At 53.5% G+C, this 20708-nt stretch overlaps 1 protein-coding gene across 6 annotated transcripts in view; it reads right to left on the bottom strand.

Annotated features, from left to right (window-relative positions):
* The window catches only part of ERBB4 (erb-b2 receptor tyrosine kinase 4), a 915544-nt gene that overhangs the window by 227341 nt on the left and 667495 nt on the right, over positions 1-20708 (bottom strand). For all 6 annotated transcript variants that reach the window (XM_064163916.1, XM_064163918.1, XM_064163919.1 and 3 more), the window contains exons 11-15: positions 18228-18318; positions 16624-16823; positions 6140-6272; positions 4988-5081; positions 2297-2451 (exon numbers count right to left, since the gene is read on the bottom strand). In XM_064163916.1, coding sequence (XP_064019986.1) covers positions 2297-2451; positions 4988-5081; positions 6140-6272; positions 16624-16823; positions 18228-18318 — 673 coding nt within the window. The remainder of the gene's footprint in view (positions 1-2296; positions 2452-4987; positions 5082-6139; positions 6273-16623; positions 16824-18227; positions 18319-20708) is intronic.

Below are 20708 nucleotides of genomic sequence, written 5' to 3'. Positions count from 1 at the left end.
CTGGGAGAAACACAATCAGGCCATGAGGATTACTGAGGTCAGTTAGACCTTCCCAAAAGAGGGGACTGAGCAGAAGGAAGTGTCACGTCCTGGGCTTCTGGGAGGACAGCAGAGTTACAGGGCACTCCTTGCACAGAGCAGACCATATCCACCATCCAGAGCTGGGCTTGGCAGGTCCACTCAGAACTGGCACTCCTGCCACTTCCAGAGGCCAGGACCAGAGCTCCTGACGCGAGCTCATGGTTCATGTTGCTTCTCTTACTCCCTTCTTCCACGATAGCAGCATTTTTTATACTGTGCAGCTAATTTAAACAGACTGAGGGGAAGACAAATCTGTTACAGATCCTGGCTGTGTCTTTGAGATCTCACTTTCATTTCTCTAGTGGCACTGTTGTAATTAGATTTGCAAGACCAGCAAAAGGTCTCATTCTGAATGGCAACAGCTGTTGACATCAAGATTACGTTGAATAATTTACTGGTTTAATTTTAGTTGCTAAAAAGCAACTCTCTTGTTGAAGATTATTTCACTGGCTAAGTCTTCCCTTTTCCTGCCTTTCCCTTTCTTTGTGTGCTGGACACCAACAACCTCATCAGAAAGACACTGATAACTTCTGTGGCCCATGCAAAACAGTAGCTGGTGCATCACTACTGTTATTTTGTTAAACAAATGCAGTAAGTGATTTTGGGCACTCAGGGCTTGAGATGCTCAAACTCAGACACCTGCACAAAGTCTGCTTGCAGAAAAACCCTTTGCATAGGTCCTCAGTAAAAAGAGGAGAAGTTGAGATACTGGAACATGTCCAGAGCAGGGCAGCAAGGCTGGGGAGGGGCCTGGAGCACAGCCCTGTGAGGAGAGGCTGAGGGAGCTGGGGGGGTGCAGCCTGCAGCAGAGGAGGCTCAGGGCAGAGCTCATTGCTGCCTGCAGCTGCCTGCAGGGAGGCTGTAGCCAGGTGGGGTTGGGCTCTGCTGCCAGGCAGCCAGCAAAAGAACGAGGGGACACAGTTTCAAGTTGTGCCAGGGCAGGTCTAGGCTGGATGTTGTTAGGAAGTTGTTGTCAGAGAGAGTGATTGGCATTGGAATGGGCTGCCCAGGGAGGTGGTGGAGTGGCCATGCCTGGAGGTGTTGAAGCCAAGCCTGGCTGGGGCACTTAGTGCCATGGTCTGGTTGGTTGGGCAGGGCTGGGTGCTAGGTTGGACTGGATAAGCTTGGAGCTCTCTTCCAGCCTGCTTGATTCTATGATTCTGTAAACATTTTGGTCTCACAGAAGTGCTGCTGGGTTAGTTCCCCATTACTGAGGGGCAGAGATGAAGATCTTTTCTGAGCTGGTTTGAGGCTAATTGGAATATTTTAATGAGAGAAATTAGATCACTGGCTGTGGACAGAAAACAATAGTGATGTGTGTATCACCCACTGGTTTTGCTGAGAACAATAACAAAGCCTCTCACTTTGGTCTGTACCTGGCTGTGGCTTGCCTTAACTCCTCTGTCTGAAACCTATGTAACCCTATCTTATCACTTCCTTCTAACCCCTTATCAGCTCTGGCATCTCAGCTCTGCTTCTCTGCAAAATTAATCTCTTAAGCTTTTACACAGGCTTAACTGATTATTTCTGAGGTAAAGGGGATAGGAAGGAGAAGAGGAGCTATTTGGGAGCCCTCATGAGCAGTCTCACTGTTCAGGAGGTTGTGGCTGCTCCCTCCCTGGAGGTGTTCAAGGCCAGGCTGGATGATGCTTGAGCAACCTGTTCTGGTGGGAGGTGTCCCTGCCTATGGCAAGGGGTTGGAACTGGGTGAGCTTTGAGGACACTTCCAACCTAAACCACTTAATGATTCTATGACAATTGCAAATGCCTGTAAACATTGTGAACATGTTTGTAACTGTCTGCTCTGCTGTAAGAACAGCTTCAGCTTAACTGCCAGCCAGCTGCACCAGCCTGGTGACCCCAAGGCACGGCAGGTGACTGCCCAGCCACGGCACTGGCCAGCACTAAATACGACATCTGAAGTCACTTCACCTGCCAGCCAGTGGCAGCTGGAAGGGAAGCTGAGAGCAGTACCCTGCAGAGCTGTTCTCTGTGGGCTTCCAAAGGGGTGGATGCATTCCTTCGGATGAGCTGTTGGACACTCATGACTGGATCCTGAACTGGCATGAGACCTGACAACAAAAAGTTAGGTTACTGCTGCACACTCCACGTGTTCAGCAGTGGGACACATGCTTTGCCAACCCAAACTGTGTGCCAGCCTTCAGGTGCTCTGAGCAGCAAGCAGGAGGGCTCACACTGCTGAGCCTGCACTTACCCTTGGGTGCAGTTTGGATGGCATGGATGGCACTCACGATCCTCATCGGCGTATTTGAAGATGAAGCTGTTGGCCCCCTGCAAGCCATCAGGACACTTTTCCACACAATTTGGGCCATCCTTAAAATGGAAACACTTCGTGCAGTGGTCAGGACCCTGGAGAGTGTGGAGGAAAGGAATGAAGTGCATTAGAACTGCAGGTCCTAACTGGCAGCACACTCAGAAGCGTCTGCAGTAGCGCTTCTTTCCAGTGAGTTAGCTATGTGGGTCCAGTCTCTGCTAAGGAGCACAGATGTGCAGACCTGCTGGTTCTGCCCATAAACCTATTCTGTAGAACACAAGAACATGATGCCAGCCTGGTCATTACCATTATTATTACTATTATTGATGATGATCTGGACGAGGGGATTGACTCCATCATCAGTAAGTGTGCAGGTGACACCAAGCTATTATTACTATTATTGATGATCTGGGCACTCAGTGCCATGGTCTGCTTGACTGGCCAGGGCTGGGTGCTAGGCTGGGCTGGATGAGCTTGGAGGTCTCTTCCAACCTGGTTGACTCTATGATTCTATTGCTGTGCTTGACACCATGGAACTCATGCCCACTCCAACCCTGAGACAAAACGTTGTTCAGGCCTGAACCACATCTGCCAAGCAACTGCAATGATCTTCCAGGGGGATCCCTGGCCTCTGGATTGCAGAATTGCCTTCTGCAGTGCACTGTCCCTGTGCCATCTGCTCACAACACTACTGATGATCTACCAGGTCTCCTCCTTCTTAGTGCCTATAGAGACTAAGTGACAAGGGTGTGTGGTTTGAAGCTGAGGGAGAGTAGGTTTAGACTGGATCTTAGGAAGAAGTTCTTCAGTAGGAGGGTGGTGAGACTCTGGAATAGGCTGCCCAGGGGGGCTGTGGATGCCTCCTCTCGGAGGGTGTTCAAGGCCAGGCTGGATGAGAACTTGAGCAGCTGGGTCTAGCTGAGAGGTGTCCCTGGGCATGGTGGGGAGGTTGGAGTAGACAACCTCTGAGGTCACTTCCAGCCTGAGCCTTTCTGTGGCTTAAATTTTCTCAACACCAAAGAGCTAAAATACAACTCCTGGTTGCAGAAGATATTTGTTGCTTTTAATCCTGGTAATACAGAGGGACTAAAAGAAAGACATCTTCTATCTGAGGGCTGAGCAATAGCCTTTCAAAGACTCCCTGGCCATTGCAAAGGTGACAGCCATGGCTGACACTCATTTAGGATGCATGAAAAGAGTTCTCTCTCCAAGCAGCTAAAAGGCTAATCTGAGGTAATGAAAAAAAAAATCAGACAACACTGAACATATTGTTCAAGCTAACTCAGGGATTAAGATAGACTCCCACCAAAAAAGGGAACTGAAGCTGTAAGAGAACAAAGCAGAACAGAGCACAAAGAATCACAGAATTAACCAGGTTGGAAAAGGCCTCTGAGATCATCGACTCCAGCCTATCACCTAACCCTTCTAATTAACTAACCCCTGGCACCAAGTGCCTCATCCAGCTTCCTTTTAAACACCTCCAGGCACAGCCACTCCACCACCTCCCTGGGCACCCCATTCCAATGCCAATCACTCTCTCTGACAACAACTTCCTCCTCACAGCCAGCCTAGACCTGCCCTGGCACAGCTTGAGGCTCTGTCCCCTTCTTCTGTTGCTGGCTGCCTGGCAGCAGAGCCCAACCCCACCTGGCTACAGCCTCCCTGCAGGCAGCTGCAGGCAGCAATCAGCTCTGCCCTGAGCCTCCTCTGCTGCAGGCTGCACACCCCCAGCTCCCTCAGCCTCTCCTCACAGGGCTCTGCTCCAGGCCCCTCCCCAGCCTTGCTGCCCTTCTCTCAACACCTTCCAGCACCTCAACAGCTCTCCTGAATGGAGGAGCCCAGAACTGGACACAGCACTCCAGGTGTGGCCTGAGCAGTGCTGAGCACAGGGGCACAAGAACCTCCCTTGTCCTGCTGCCCTCACTGCTCCTGAGCCAGCCCAGGATGCCATTGGCTCTGCTGCCCACCTGGGCACACTGCTGCCTTAGCTTCAGCTCCTCTCTGCCAGCACCCCCAGCTCCCTCTCTGCCTGGCTGCTCTCAGCCACTCTGGCCCCAGGCTGTAGTGCTGCTTGGGGTTGTTGTGGCCAAAGTGCAGAATCTGGCACTTGGTCTTGTTAGAACTCATGGTGTTGGACTGTGCCCATCTGTGCAGCCTGCCCTGGTCCCTCTGTAGACCCTCTTGCCCTCTGAATGATCCATACTTGCTCCCAACTTGGTGTTGCCTGCAAATTCACTGATGCAGGACTCAATCCCCTCATCCAGATCATCAATGAAGATACTGAAGAGGACTGTGCCCAGCACTGATCCCTGGGGCACACCTCTAGTGCCAGCTGCCAGCTGGATGTGGCTCCACTCGAGGCACTCAAGGCACAACTGCATCTGTGTTACTGAGGCAGTAAGACAACTCAGGAACAGAAAGAACAACCTCCACAGCGCTTCTTTAAGCAGGCTGAGGCAAGGCAGCTTCCTGCCAGCAGGCTCTGGGCACCAGCAGCCTGCTGCCCCTGCACGCAGTGCTCGCCTCCTCTGCTCTGGTTCACACTGACTGCCACTACCCCTTCCCTGCCTGCAAGCAGGACAGGCTGGAGGAAGCCAGCCCTCGGCCCGGCCCAGCCCAGCCCGCTCGTACCGGCCCGTAGCAGGTGAGGATGCTCTCCTCCATCTTCTCACACTGGGGATCGCACTCCACACACACAGAGCCGTTGGCAAACTCCCGGAACTCCCTAGGGAAACATTTTGCAGGCAGGTTAGGAGAAAGCAGAAGACAGACTAGAACTGAACCCAGATGGCTGCTCCTCCACATGCTGGCAGTCAGGGCAGCCTCACCAGCTCAGCAGTCTGTGCCAGCTGAGGTCACTGATGCTGACAACGTTAAGCAAGGTCCTACACCTGGGTCAGGCTAATCCCAGACACAAATATAAACTGGGTACAGAGTGAGTTGAGAGTGGCCCTAAAGGGAAGGACCTGGGGGTGCTGATTGCTGAGCAGCTCCCCAGGAGCCAGCAGTGCCCTCAGGCAGCCCAGCAGGCAGCTGTGTGCTGGGATGCATCAGGAGGAGTGTGGGCAGCAGGGCAAGAGATGTCTTGATTCTCATCCATGCCATGGTCACGCGTGGCTCAGAGTCAGGAAGCCACTTCCCACATGTGAGCCACCCCTGTCAGGCAGGAGAGGCTGAAGAGCACTGCTCACAGTGCTGCTCTGCTTCAGTCAAGTCTCAGCAACGCTCTTCCAGAAGCCTGTCCTCCAAAAGGCTTCTAACCTTCTCCTCCACAACAGTTAAGACTGAGGCTTGAATCTATAACATGTCCAAACAGATTTTGCTGCTTCATTCCCTGTGCACACAAGAACTAACCACTAGTGCTGGGCTTTCCACTTCTCAGAAACCATTAACCACTTTCAATGTGCTAAAAATGTAGTATCTGGGATCTCTCCCTGCAAACAGCACTTGTGCCACTGTGGCTGCCAGCTGCCCTTCACCAGCACCCTCCAGCTCACTCTCAACACAATTCCTACCACTCCCTACTGGGCTGAGGTGAATTAACATCTGAACAGGTCACCAACTAACCCCAGACAAAGTCTGTGTAAGTGGTTCAGCCTGGACACATGTAGGCCTTGCAGATGGATCATACCACACTGCAGGCAACAGGTAAATGTCTCACCATCAGTGCTACTGGCAGTGGGGCCAGAGGTTGGTTCACATAACCCCCACATAAGATGCCCATTGCAGTCCTGAACAGCACAAGCAGCATCTCCGGGGCAAAGCGCAAGGGAAACATCTTACCCATCATAGAGGTTGCAAGAGCCTATGCAGGTCCTTCCCCTGATGAAGCGCTTGCAGGAGAGACACTGGTCAGGTCCTGGCCCCCAGCAGCCATCGCTGGAGCATAACTCGTTGCACACCATTCCATCAGCAGCTGCAGAGAGACAGAGGACAGGGCCACTCAGCTGGCTACAGCAACACTGTGCACTCACAGCTCCCATGCCACACAGACCAGCCTGTCCTTCCACAAAGGCAATGGAAAGGAGAGGAGGAGACTCGAGAGAGAGCTGTAAGGGTGAGAAAAACTAGAGACTAGAATCACAGAGCTGTGAGAGCATCACCATTTCACCCACTGACCAACCCCACACAGAGCTGTGAGAGCATCACCATTTCACCCACTGACCAACCCCACCCGGCTACAGCCTCCCTGCAGGCAGCTGCAGGCAGCAATGAGCTCTGCCCTGAGCCTCCTCTGCTGCAGGCTGCACCCCCCCAGCTCCCTCAGCCTCTCCTCACAGGGCTCTGCTCCAGGCCCCTCCCCAGCCTTGCTGCCCTTCTCCAAACACCTTCCAGCACCTCAGCATCTCTCTTCAATTCAGGAGCCCAGAACTGGACACAGCACTCCAGGTGTGGCCTGACCTGCTGAGTACAGGGCAGGACTTTTCTGGTCCTGCTGGCCACACTGTTCCTGATCCAGGCCAGGATGCCATTGGCCTTCTTGCCCACCTGGGCACACTGCTGGCTCCTGTTCAGCTGTTGTCGATCCAGACCCCCAAGTCCCTCTCTGCTTAGATCACTTCCAGCCCTGTGTTTTTTTGCCCACTTACAAAAACCTGTTCCCTTGTCTGACTTTCCCTTCTCTAACCCTGTGGGTGGCTAAGGAAATGTTTCCCCTGAGCAGCCACTGCCTGGTGACTCCATGTGCCGAGCACGCCCTGAAGCACCAGCACAGCCCTGTGTGGAAGGGAGAACAGTGATGCTCCTGCCAGCAGCTCGTTTCTCTTGTGACTTCCAGAACAAGAGCTCCTTCTTCACTAATGGGGTCACGCAGGTTAGAAGCAGAAAGCTTCAGTGTTTGTCCCCAGCCTAGAGAGAGGGCAAGAAAATTGGCTGCTGTCAAGCCCAGAACCATGATGCTTCATTTGCTGTACATTTGTGGGCCTGGTCCAAAGCTCCAGGACGTTCAGTTAGCTTTGCATCAGAGCTGCTAATGGCTGTCATCATCTACTCCACTTGTTAATCGGTGCTGAAGTCGAGAGAACCCAGAGCCATCGTGTCCGTGGCAGCCTGGCCCAGGAAGGCCTCGCTGCACGCTGCAGGTGGCACTAAAGCCCAGAGGAATCACTTCACTGCCTTGGTACAGAAGGGCATTTCCTCTGCTCTCCTTTCAACGTGGGGCACCTCTGACTGCTGGGCAGGAGAAGCCCTGCTGGGAAAGGAGGCAGAGCCTTCGCTTCAGCTCGGAGCAGTGGCAAAATCTACCTGCCCAGGCACATTCTCCAGCAAATAACCTCAGAGTCATCCAGCCTGCATTACCACTCTCATGCACAGCCTTTAACAGCACAGTGTGCAGCAGCAGACAACCAGAGGTCTACATTAAATGAGAGCTTTGGGCACTGCATTCTAGCTAAATGCTCCCTAACTAATTTCATAGAAGTCACAGAAGGGCTTAGGCTGGAAGAGACCTCAGAGATCATCTAACCCAACCCCCTGCCATGGCAGGGACACCTCTCAGCTAGCTCAGCTTACTCAAGGCCTCATCCAACCTGCCCTTCAGCATCTCCAGGCAGGGGCACCCACAGCCTCTCTGGACAATCCATTCCAGAGCCTTGTCACTCTCCTAGTGAAGAATTTCTTCCTCAGATCCAATCCAAACCTCTTCTCCTTCAATTTCAATCCATTTCCCTTGGTCCTGAGGGTGGACACTGTTGTAAAGAGTCCCTCTGCAGCCTTCCTGTAGCATCCCTTCAGGTACTGGAAGGCAGCAATAAGGTCCCCCCAGAATCCTTCCATCTGGCTTATCAGCTCGAAGATGACCATTTGTCATTTGCCATTTGAACTCTTAAACCTTGGCAGGCACTATCAGGCTGTGCTAAAGCACCATCAGCTGCTGAAGCCTCAACTTATCTCTTGCCTTCAGGTCTTCTCCTGTCCCCAAGCCAAAGCATCTTTCAGGGTCAATGCAGTTCTTGCTGACGATCACAAGCTGCTGCCCTTTCCATGCTGCTCAGCCTCAAAAATGCCACTTCCTTCTCTGCTCCCTGTGTACACAAGCTGGGGCACCTACACTTCTGCCCCTGAATGTGCTTAGGGTATGTGGAGAAGAGAGGTCCACTTCTTTCCAGGTACACATCTGTCCTTGTTTCAGCTGGGCAAGAGCTAATTTCCTTCCTAGCAGCTGGTACAGTGTCGTGGCTTGGATTCATTGTGGGACCAACGCTGCTCCCACGCTCATGCTCTAGCTGCAGCTAAGCAGCACTTATGCTAAGGGAGGGATTTCCCAGTTTCCCATGCTCTGCCAGCAAGCAGGAGCACAGGAAGCTGGGAGGGAGCATGGCCAGGAGAGCTGACCTGAGCTGGCTGAACAGAATCACAGAGTTAATCAGGTTGGAAAAGGCCTCTGAGATCATTGAGTCCAACCTATGACCTAACCCTTCTAATTAACTAACCCCTGGCACCAAGTGCCTCATGCAGCCTCCTCTTAAACACCTCCAGGGATGGCGACTCCATCACCTCCCTGGGCACCCCATTCCAGTGCCAATCACTCTCTCTGCCAGGAACCTCCTCCTAATATTCAGCCTAGACCTGCCCTGGCACAGCTTGAGGCTCTGTCCCCTTCTTCTGTTGCTGGCTGCCTGGCAGCAGAGCCCAACCCCACCTGGCTACAGCCTCCCTGCAGGCAGCTGTAGGCAGCAATGAGCTCTGCCCTGAGCCTCCTCTGCTGCAGGCTGCACACCCCCAGCTCCCTCAGCCTCTCCTCACAGGGCTCTGCTCCAGGCCCCTCCCCAGCCTTGCTGCCCTTCTCTCAACACCTTCCAGCACCTCAACAGCTCTCTTCAATTCAGGAGCCCAGAACTGGACACAGCACTCCAGGGGTGGCCTGAGCAGTGCTGAGCACAGGGGCACAAGAACCTCCCTTGTCCTGCTGCCCACACTGCTCCTCAGCCAGCCCAGGATGCCATTGGCTCTGCTGCCCACCTGGGCACTGCTGCCTCAGCTTCAGCTCCTCTCTGCCAGCACCCCCAGCTCCCTCTCTGCCTGCCTGCTCTCAGCCACTCTGGCCCCAGGCTGTAGTGCTGCTTGGGGCTGTTGTGGCCAAAGTGCAGAACCCTGCACTTGGCCTTGTAAAAACTCATGGTGTTGGACTGTGCCCATCTGTGCAGCCTGTCCAGGTCCCTCCACAGAGCCCTCCTGCCCTCTAACAGATCCATACTTGCTCCCAACTTCGTGTCATCTGCAAACTCACTGATGCTGGACTCAATCCCTTCATCCAGATCATCAATGAAGATACTGAAGAGGACTGTGCCCAGCACTGATCCCTGGGGCACACCTCTAGTGCCAGCTGCCAGCTGGATGTGGCTCCATTCACCACCATTCTCTGGGCCTGGCCATGCAGCCAGTTCCCAGCCCAGCACAGAGTGCCCCTGTCCAAGGCATGGGCTGCCAGCTTGGCCAGGAGTCTGCTATGGCAGACAGTGTCAAAGGCCTTGCTGCAGTCCAGGCAGACTACATCCACAGCCTGCCCCACACCCACCAGGCACTCACCTGATCATAAAAAGAGATCAGGCTGTTCAGGCAGGATCTGACCCTCCTAAATCCATGCTGGCTGGGCCTGATCCCCTGCCCATCCTATAAATGCCCTGTGACTACACTCAGGATGATCTGTTCCATTATCTTGCATGGCACCAAGGTCAGGCTGACAGGTCTGGAACCTCCCAGTACCTCCTTTGGGCCCTTCTTGTGGATGGGCACCACATTAGCAGCCTCCAGTCTTCAGGGACCTCTCCAATGAGCCAGGACTGCTGATAAATGATGGGGAGCAGCTTGGCCAGCTCATCTGCCAGCCCCCTCATCCATCTGCACATCCATGCAGATATTCTATGCTACAGAACATGATGCCCAGAACATAAACTGGGTCAGCTGGATGGAAGGAGGGAACTGCTGCTTGGGCATCAGCCAGAGAGTGGAGGGAAATGGCTTGGTACATCAGCTGTTTGCCCCAGGGACTCACCTCTGGTTTTATGGTGTGTTTTCATTACAATTATTCTTATTATGACCTTTTATTTTAGTTATGAGCTGTTCTTATGTCAACCCAGGAGCTTTGCTTCTTCTCCCCATCCCACTGGGAGAGAGGAGGAGAGAGCAAGTGGCTGTGTGGTGCTCAGTCACCATCCAGAGTTAAACCACAACACCACTTCTCTCTGCCCCTACACCAGGCACCACCAGAAAGAGAAGACAAAGCAACAAAAGAGCACTGTGGGGTTTGTGGGAGTTCAGAACATTCAAACACTGCACAAATACCTTTCAACCATGCACTGAATTTGCAGCAGTCTGCAAACTGTGAAGGCTGCCCAGCACATGGAAGAGCCAGCTCCGAAGTGGGCCACTGTCTGGTGACTATTTTCATGTTATCAAGAAGCAGCAGAAACAACAGGATGAGAGCAGTGCCAAGTGCTGTCCCTCAGGGGTCTGGACTGGGACCTGCACTGTTTAATATGTTTATCAGTGCTGTAGAGAGCAGGCTCCAGGCACCATCAGCAGTGTGCAGGTGACACCAAGCTGAGTGGTGCTGCCAATATACCAGAGGGGCAGGATGGCATCCAGAGGGACCTGGACAGGTGGACTTAAGTGAACCTCATGAGGTTCAGCAAGAGCAAGTGCAGGGTCCTGCACCTGGGCCAGAACAATCCTCACTATCAAATACAGGCTGGGGGAGGAGGTGATAGAAAGCAACCCTGAGGAAAAGGACTTGGGGGTGCTGGTGGGGGGGAGAAGCTGGACAGGAGCAGACAGAGTGAGACTGCAGCACAGAAGGCCAGTGGCAGCCTGGGCTGCATCCAAAGCAGTGTGCCCAGAGATGGAGAGAGAGGATCCTGCCCCTCTGCTCTGCTCTGCTGCATCCTGCAGTGCTGCATCCAGCTCTGGAGCCCTCAGCACAGGAAGGACATGGACCTGATGGAGCAGGTCCAGAGGAGGCCACGAAAGTGATGAGGGGGTTGAAGCAGCTCTGCTACAAGGACAGGCTGAGGGAGCTGGGGGTGTGCAGCCTGGAGAAGAGAAGGCTGCAGGGAGACTTAATAGTGACCTTCCAGTACCTGAAGAGGCTACAAGGAGGCTGCAGAGAGACTGTTTGCACAGGCCTGCAGGGACAGGATGAGGGCAATGGCTTCAGACTAGAGCAGAGCAGATTGAGACTGGATGTGAGGAACAAGTTCTGCATCATGAGGCTGTCCAGGTCCCTCTGGATACCCTCCTGCCCTTCTGGTGTATCAAAAGCACCACTCAGCTTGGTGTCATCTGCACACTGCTGATGGTGCCTCAATCCTGCTGCCTACAGCTCTGATGAAAGCATTAAACAGCAGAGGTGCCAGTCCAGACCCCTGAGGGACACCACTTGTCCATTTCATGAACACAATTCAGAGGCCATTGTTAGACTCAGTCCCTTGGCACAGCAGCTCACACTGGGGCTTCTTAAAATGCAATGAATGAGATTTGTTTTCTTCATCAAGATTCCCCTGGGGTTAAACTTCACATAATAACTTTAGGAGTAGTTTTCTTCCCAGAAAATAACAGACACACTGCTGCTAGATGCCAGCACACAGCCACACCAGATACATTGCTGCTAGATGCCAGCACACAGCCACACCAGACACACTGCTGCTAGATGCCAGCACACAGCCACACCAGGTACACTGCTGCTAGATGCCAGCACACAGCCACACCAGGTACACTGCTGCTAGATGCCAGCACACAGCCACACCAGGTACACTGCTGCTAGATGCCAGCACACAGCCACACCAGGTACACTGCTGCTAGATGCCAGCACACAGCCACACCAGGTACATTGCTGCCAGATGCCAGCACACAGCCACACCAGGTACATTGCTGCCAGATGCCAGCACACAGCCACACCAGACACACCTGCTGCTAGATGCCAGCACACAGCCACACCAGGTACACTGCTGCTAGATGCCAGCACACAGCCACACCAGGTACACTGCTGCTAGATGCCAGCACACAGCCACACCAGATACACTGCTGCTAGATGCCAGCACACAGCCACACCAGGTACACTGCTGCTAGATGCCAGCACACAGCCACACCAGGTACACTGCTGCTAGATGCCAGCACACAGCCACACCAGGTACATTGCTGCCAGATGCCAGCACACAGCCACACCAGGTACACTGCTGCCAGATGCCAGCACACAGCCACACCAGGTACATTGCTGCCAGATGCCAGCACACAGCCACACCAGACACACCTGCTGCTAGATGCCAGCACACAGCCACACCAGGTACACTGCTGCCAGATGCCAGCACACAGCCACACCAGGTACACTGCTGCCAGATGCCAGCACACAGCCACACCAGGTACACTGCTGCTAGATGCCAGCACACAGCCACACCAGGTACACTGCTGCTAGATGCCAGCACACAGCCACACCAGGTACACTGCTGCTAGATGCCAGCACACAGCCACAGCAGGTACACTGCTGCTAGATGCCAGCACACAGCCACACCAGGTACACTGCTGCTAGATGCCAGCACACAGCCACACCAGACACACCTGCTGCTAGATGCCAGCACACAGCCACACCAGATACACTGCTGCTAGATGCCAGCACACAGCCACACCAGGTACACTGCTGCTAGATGCCAGCACACAACCACACCAGGTACACTGCTGCTAGATGCCAGCACACAGCCACACCAGATACACTGCTGCTAGATGCCAGCACACAGCCACACCAGGTACACTGCTGCTAGATGCCAGCACACAGCCACACCAGGTACACTGCTGCTAGATGCCAGCACACAGCCACACCAGGTACACTGCTGCCAGATGCCAGCACACAGCCACACCAGGTACATTGCTGCCAGATGCCAGCACACAGCCACACCAGACACACCTGCTGCTAGATGCCAGCACACAGCCACACCAGGTACACTGCTGCCAGATGCCAGCACACAGCCACACCAGGTACATTGCTGCCAGATGCCAGCACACAGCCACACCAGACACACCTGCTGCTAGATGCCAGCACACAGCCACACCAGGTACACTGCTGCCAGATGCCAGCACACAGCCACACCAGGTACACTGCTGCCAGATGCCAGCACACAACCACACCAGGTACACTGCTGCTAGATGCCAGCACACAGCCACACCAGATACACTGCTGCTAGATGCCAGCACACAGCCACACCAGGTACACTGCTGCTAGATGCCAGCACACAACCACACCAGACACACCTGCTGCTAGATGCCAGCACACAGCCACACCAGGTACACTGCTGCTAGATGCCAGCACACAGCCACACCAGACACACCTGCTGCTAGATGCCAGCACACAACCACACCAGGTACACTGCTGCTAGATGCCAGCACACAGCCACACCAGGTACACTGCTGCTAGATGCCAGCACACAGCCACACCAGACACACCTGCTGCTAGATGCCAGCACACAGCCACACCAGGTACACTGCTGCTAGATGCCAGCACACAACCACACCAGGTACACTGCTGCTAGATGCCAGCACACAGCCACACCAGGTACACTGCTGCTAGATGCCAGCACACAGCCACACCAGGTACACTGCTGCTAGATGCCAGCATGCAACAAGCTCCTCCTCACCACCCGAGCCTGTCCCACTGCAGCCCCACCGCAGGGGCAAGCAGAGCACCACCAGTGGGCAGGTGTGACTCTCCCTTGGCAACCCCTCTGTTTCCCACAGGACAGAGAGCTGCCTTTTGGGGTGCAGGCAGGGAAACCAGACTCAAAGTGCTAGCCCTACAAAGGCATTGGCAGCAAGACTGAAGTACTACTTGACCCTAGGGAATCAGGAGCACCCCTCCAACCTTCAAAGGAGCTGGTGGGGACAGGAAATGTGTGGTTTTGCCTTGCAAAGTTAGTATTGTCCAATGCACCCCCAGAAGAACTCAGAGCAAGGCAAAAGGCTTGAGAAGGAAAAAAGATTCAAACCAAGAATCAAACAGAACCTCTAAAATGAGCCTGTGGACGTTGGCCAGCTGGGACTAATCCAGAAGAGAAGAAAGTTGGGGTCTTGAAAATGGAGACTGTGCAGCTTTCTTTGTCCTGCAACTGCTTAACTTATTTCAGCATTCAGGGCTACTCCTGAACACTTAATCAGTGCTTCGTTCCCACAAGACATTGCCATCAGATGCTTGATCATCTCTGGATGACAAAGACCTCTGCTGCTCTCACAGACAGCTGGCTGGGTCCATTCACTCGTGCCTTTGCCACCTCTTTGTTGGGTCATAGTAGTAAAGGACACCAGGGCATGAAGCTGTTCAACACACAGAACACCCCTGCACTTCTTCAGGAGGGTAGGGAAGCTCTGCAGAGGGGCTTGGATAGGTTGGATAGATTGGATCCATGGCCAATGTTAACAGGGTGAGCTTCAACAAGGCCAAGTGCCAGGCAGCAGTGCAGGCTTGGGGCAGTGTGGCTGGAAAGCTGCCTGCAGAAAAGGACCTGGGGGTTGTAATGGACAAGCAGCTGAATGTGAGCCAGCAGTGTGCCCAGGGGCCAGGAGAGCCAATGGCATCCTGGCTGGGGTCAGAAATGCTGTGCCCAGCAGGAGCAGGGAGGGGATTGTCCCCTTGGACTCTGCTCTGCTGAGGACACACCTCAGGGGCCGTGTCCACCTTTGGGCACCTCAGTACAAGAGAGACATGGAGGTGCTGGAGGCAGTGCAGAGGAGGGCAAGGAAGCTGTGAAGGGCCTGCAGAATAAATCTGATGAGGAGAGACTGAAGGAGCTGAGGATGGTTAGTGTGAGGAAGAGGAGGCTGAGGGGAGACCTCCTGGCTCTGTACAGCTCCCTGAAAGCACCTTGTGGAGAGGTTGGTGCTGGTCTCTTCTCACAGGGCATTAGCCACAGAACAAGAGGCAGTGGCCTCAAGCTGCAGCAGGGCAGGTTTACACTGGACATGAGGAAGGATTTTTTCCCAGCCAGAGTGGTGAGGCACTGGAATGTGCTGCCCAGGGAGGTGGTGGAGTGCCCAAGCCTGGCTGTGGGCTTTGATGTGGTGCTTGGGGATATGGCTTAGGGTGCACCTTGCAGAGCAGGGGTTTGGGTGGGAGTTGGTGATCCCAAGGGGCTATTCCCAGCTGATCACTGCTGTGATTCTGTGCAGAACTGTACAGAGCAGCTCCAGCCCTCTGATCATCCTTGTGGCCCTTCTCTGGACACCTTCCAGCACCTCCAGACCTTTCCTGTCCTAGGGGCTCCAGAGCTGGGCACAGTGCTCCAGGTGTGGTCTCAGCAGAGTGATGCAGAGGGGCAGAATCCCCTCCCTCACCCTGCTGCCCACACTGCTCTGGATGCAGCCCAGGCTCTGGTTGCTCTCTGGGCTGCAAGTGCACACTGCTGGCTCCTGTTGAACCTCCTGAGGTTGGCTTGGGCACAGCTCTGCAGCCTGTGCAGGTCCCTCTGGATGGATCCTTCCATCCAGCTATCAGCCACACCACACAGCTTGGTGCTGAGGCTGCCTCAGAGCCACTGTGCATGGCAGCTATGAAGATGCTGAACAAGACAGTGCCAGCACTGGCCTCCAAGATCATCTAGTCCAACCTTTGAGGGTAAGAATATAGTTCAAAGAAGGTGGCCTAGCATCCTGTCAAGCTGAGCCTTGAAACTCTCTACACTCCTTTGCTTTTCAGTGCTGTCTCTCAGCCCAGGTACTGACACATCAGCTTCCTGAAAGAAAGTCAGGACCAATGAAAAGCAATCCTCTTGTTCATATAGGTCAGATACAGAAAGGAGGAACTCAGCCATCCAAAGTGACCTTTCTGGATTAAACCAGGTCCAGATTGGTGAAGCAGAGTAGGTAGGGGAAACAGAAGATGACAAGCTTAGTCCATAAGGGAAGGGCTGTAGCCTTCCAGTCTGTAAAACCAGTGCTCTTCACAAGCACTGTGCTCACTCCACAGTCTGCAGGACTCCCATTTGTGACACCAGCTCTTCAATCTGGAGAGCTCAGATGATGGTAAGGAAGCACAGCTCTCTCCTCTCCTTCATTTACTCACAGCCTGAACAGCCTATTGGCTTACAAAACTGTTCTGAGGCAGACTGGTCCAAACCCTCAGGTGCCTCAACTGCTCACAGCTCCGCTGATGGCCCTGGTGCTAACAGGAAACATCAGCTGAGTTTCTGGCCCGTGCAGTGCACTGTGTCCTCTCAGGAGCTGTATCATTTGCCCCCCAAGAGAGCCAGCTGCAGGCAGGAAGCCCTGCCCAGAGCAGCAGCAGTACTTACTGCAGTTCTCTGCCCTCTTGTTTCGGTGGATCACTGTCTTCTGCGTGGGTGTGCTGAAGAGGCTGCTCCAGTTGACAGTGTGGTAGTAGCACAAATTGCTGTTGTCCGTTATGTAGATGTTGCCAGCACTGATTTGCTTCAGGGACTGAAACTGCAGAGAGGTGATGCCTTGCTGCTTCAGGATGAGTAAGGAAAGGCCACTGCCATCAAAGCAAACCAGAACAAAAGTCAGAGAAACCAGGAATTAGCTCCAGGAGGCAGAATGCAGTAGAGCCGCTGGGAATTGCCCACTAGAATTAGTGCCTAATGTCAAGAGAATCCTCCTGGCAGAACTGAGGGTTGGTCAGAACACACTCATGCTGGGGTGACACCGATGTGTCAGGAGCCAACACCCACTCCTGCTGCCTAGAAAAGCGTGAGCCCTGCAAGGATGTGATACCACAAGTGGTGATGCTGGCAGCGCCGGCCCAAGGCGGCCCACAGAGCTCCTCAACTAATTCCATTTGATCCATGGACATCTTTTTGAGATGTGGAGGCAAGCGAGTAAAACCCAAGGGCTGCACCTTGTTCTGGGCAGAACTGGCACTGGGAGGGTTTATTTGCTAAGGGGAAACTGACAAAGGCAGGCAAAATTCATTAACATGCTCTGCCAGGCCTCAAATTAACAGCCTCAGATTAATGTCACTTGTAGTAAGAGAGGAAGAAATTGTTATTTTCAAGGAGCTTTTTCCAGCTGGCTTCCCACATTTGGTTTCTCTTCTGCTGGGATTTGTGCTCACTGCCTCTGCTCATCACAGGAACAGTGAATGATTGCCTAACCGGGAAATCACAGCACCCAGGCTTTGACTGAACATTAGTGAAGACAACATCAAGTTTCTGGGCACCCTTTAAGTTATTGTACTTTAATGATGCTAATTGTTTCCCAGCTGCTCCAAATACAAATTGCTGCTTCCGCAGAGACTGCTGGGCTGTAATTCACCCTCGAGGCTTCGCTGCTACTCACACTCCCCTCGCCTAACCGCTTCGGACGCCGGCACAAAGCCACACGTGCACCGCGGAGAGCCAGAGCTTGCTATTTACACCACTCATGTGCCCTCTTCTGCGTCCCTCCCTTTCCTGCCACCATACTTTACTCTCTTCAAAACGATTTCTCCAGAGGGGTTTCCATAAAGAACCAGCCCTGGCAAAACTGGCACTGCAGAGCTGATGGACTCCCCCCTGCAAGGCACCTCAGCCCCCGCGGTGTTCCTCTGCCTTCTAGCGCTTCTTAAGGCCACTGCTCTTTGGGCACAGGAGCCTGCTCTTCCAAACACAACCATGAACTAAGTTCCACCCTTTTCAGACGTGTTTGATGTTCACAAGGTAACTTGCAGGACAGTGAGTTAACAGCTCCAGCAGTGAAACATGTTCTGGTTTTAAAACCTCGTTTAAAAGGTAACTCCCATTAGCAACAACTGATTAACAAAGACGTTGCAGTGAACACCTTGGGAAGAGAGGAAAAGAGACCCATTTCTGATGCACTTCCCAAGGGATGCTGCATTCCGTGCAGCAGACTCACTGAGTAATAACTGAACGGGATTTCATCAGCAGAGGAAGTATCTCACCTGTAGAGAGCTCTGCCACCGATAGTAACCAAGTTGGAGAACACCCTGAAATCTGTCATGTTCTCAGGCCACGACTGTATGTTCAAATACCCTGAGGGAAAAACAGGCAAGCAGAGGAGTGTCAATGGCTTCAGCCCTAAGCACTGCTTTATCACACACAGCAGTCAGGACAGGCTCAGTCTGCTCCTGAAAGGCACTTCTGGTTTCAGAAGAGAATCACAGAATCACAGAACCAAGCAGGCTGGAAGAGAGCTCCAAGCTCATCCCATCCAACCTAGCACCCAGCCCTGCCCAACCAACCAGACCATGGCACTAAGTGCCCCAGCCAGGCCTGGCTTCAACACCTCCAAGCACGGCAACTCCACCACCTCCCTGGGCAGCCCATTCCAATGCCAATCACTCTCTCTGACAACAACTTCCTCCTAACATCCAGCCCAGACCTGCCCTGGCACAGCTTGAGGCTCTGTCCCCTTCTTCTGTTGCTGGCTGCCTGGCAGCAGAGCCCAACCCCACCTGGCTACAGCCTCCCTGCAGGCAGCTGCAGGCAGCAATCAGCTCTGCCCTGAGCCTCCTCTGCTGCAGGCTGCACACCCCCAGCTCCCTCAGCCTCTCCTCACAGGGCTCTGCTCCAGGCCCCTCCCCAGCCTTGCTGCCCTGCTCTCAACACCTTCCAGCACCTCAGCATCTCTCCTGAATGGAGGAGCCCAGAACTGGACACAGCACTCTAGGGGTGGCCTGAGCAGTGCTGAGCACAGGGGCACAAGAACCTCCCTTGTCCTGCTGCCCACACTGCTCCTGAGCCAGCCCAGGATGCCACTGGCTCTGCTGCCCACCTGGGCACACTGCTGCCTCATCTTCAGCTACTATCTACTATCAGAGGGCTCTGCCTGGCTGCTCTCAGCCACTCTGTCCCTAGCCTATAGTGTTGCTTGGGGTTGTTTTGGCCAAAGTGCAGAACCCTGCACTTGGTCTTTTTAAATCTCATCCCCTTGGCCTCTGCCCACTCATGCAGACTGGCCAGGTCCCTCTGCAGGGCTCTCCTACCCTCCAACAGCTCCACAGCTGCTCCTAGCTTGGTGTCATCTGCAAACTTACTGAAACTTACTGAATGCAAGAGATAATGAATGCTGCAGTCTAACAGATCTGAACTCATCAGGCTGCTCCCCACTGGCTCCTCCAAGGCAGTAAAGGAAGGCTTGGTACAGCAGCATCACATCCACTTTCAGCAGCCACAGTGAGTGGGAACCTACACCAAAGCTAGAATGCTGCAAGGCCTACCAGCCTTTTCCACAGCAGCAGCAGAAAGAAGGAAGATTTGCCTAAATTAAGAACAGTAATTTTTAAGTGTGCCAGACTTACACCAGAAACAGAGACCTGTCTGCCATGCCTCACTGGAAGGTGACAAGATCTCCCTAGCCCAAAGAGCCTGCACTGCATCACCAGAGTCCTGTGAGGACGTTCATCACCAGCAAGCCTTCTCTGCACAAAACCCATCTGGTGCTACAGACACCACTGCAGAGTGCAGGTCCCTCTGCTTGTGATCACTGCTGGGCTGAAATGCAGCACATCTCTAAGCACTGAGGTAACTCCACTTAAGTAGCAGAACTGAGTTGTCAGCTGTCACAGCATCACAGGATTAACCAGCTTGGAAAAGACCTCTGAGATCATCAAGTCCAACCTATCACCTAACACCTTCTAATTAACTAACCCCTGGCATTAAGTGCCTCATTTAGCCTCCTCTTAAACACCTCCAGGGATGGGGACTCCACCACCTCCTTGGGCAGCCCATTCCAATGCCAATCACTCTTGCTGTGAAGAACTTCTTCCTAACATCCAGCCTGAACCTGCCCTGGCACAGCTTGAGACTGTGTCCCCTTGTTCTGTCCCTGGGTCCCTGGCAGAAGAGACCAACCCCTGCCTGGCTACAGCCTCCTTTTGGGTAGTTGCAGAGAGCAACTAGTGTGCCTAAGAAGAGCAAAGAACAGGTACCCAGGCACCAGAGGATGGCTGACGTTTGTTGTGGAGAGATTCTGAGCTTGCTTTCATTGCTTTGACCCCAGTGGCTTGCTGAAATGCACAGCTCTGGAGAGGTGAGCCATGGGGGACACCACTAACCACAACTGCCAAACGCTTGTGCAGCTCCACCCAGCTACAGAATCACTCTGCATTATCTAAAGACTTTTCTTGTGTGCATGAGATAGGGAAATGCAAAAGCCCCATAGCTGTACCCAGATGTGCCCAGCAGTCACTGAGAGACAAAAAGGTGCAGTTCGCTTCCTCCCTGTCCCTAAGTGGTGAAGCAAAAGCAGCAAGATACAACAGAACCAAGCACTGAGTTCTAGCTCTGTGGCCCCGCTGAAAAGTCACAGAGGAGAGGAGGGACAACCTGCCCACACATTATCTGCCTCTCTTTAAATCACAGAAGCTGATTTGCAGCAGCATCTGCTCTTGAACCAAGGCAAGCAGCTGTGAATCCAGACT

This window comes from Pogoniulus pusillus, chromosome 24 (assembly GCF_015220805.1).
Source record: "Pogoniulus pusillus isolate bPogPus1 chromosome 24, bPogPus1.pri, whole genome shotgun sequence".
Taxonomy (NCBI): domain Eukaryota; kingdom Metazoa; phylum Chordata; class Aves; order Piciformes; family Lybiidae; genus Pogoniulus; species Pogoniulus pusillus.
This window is presented reverse-complemented; position numbering and strand designations above follow the sequence as displayed.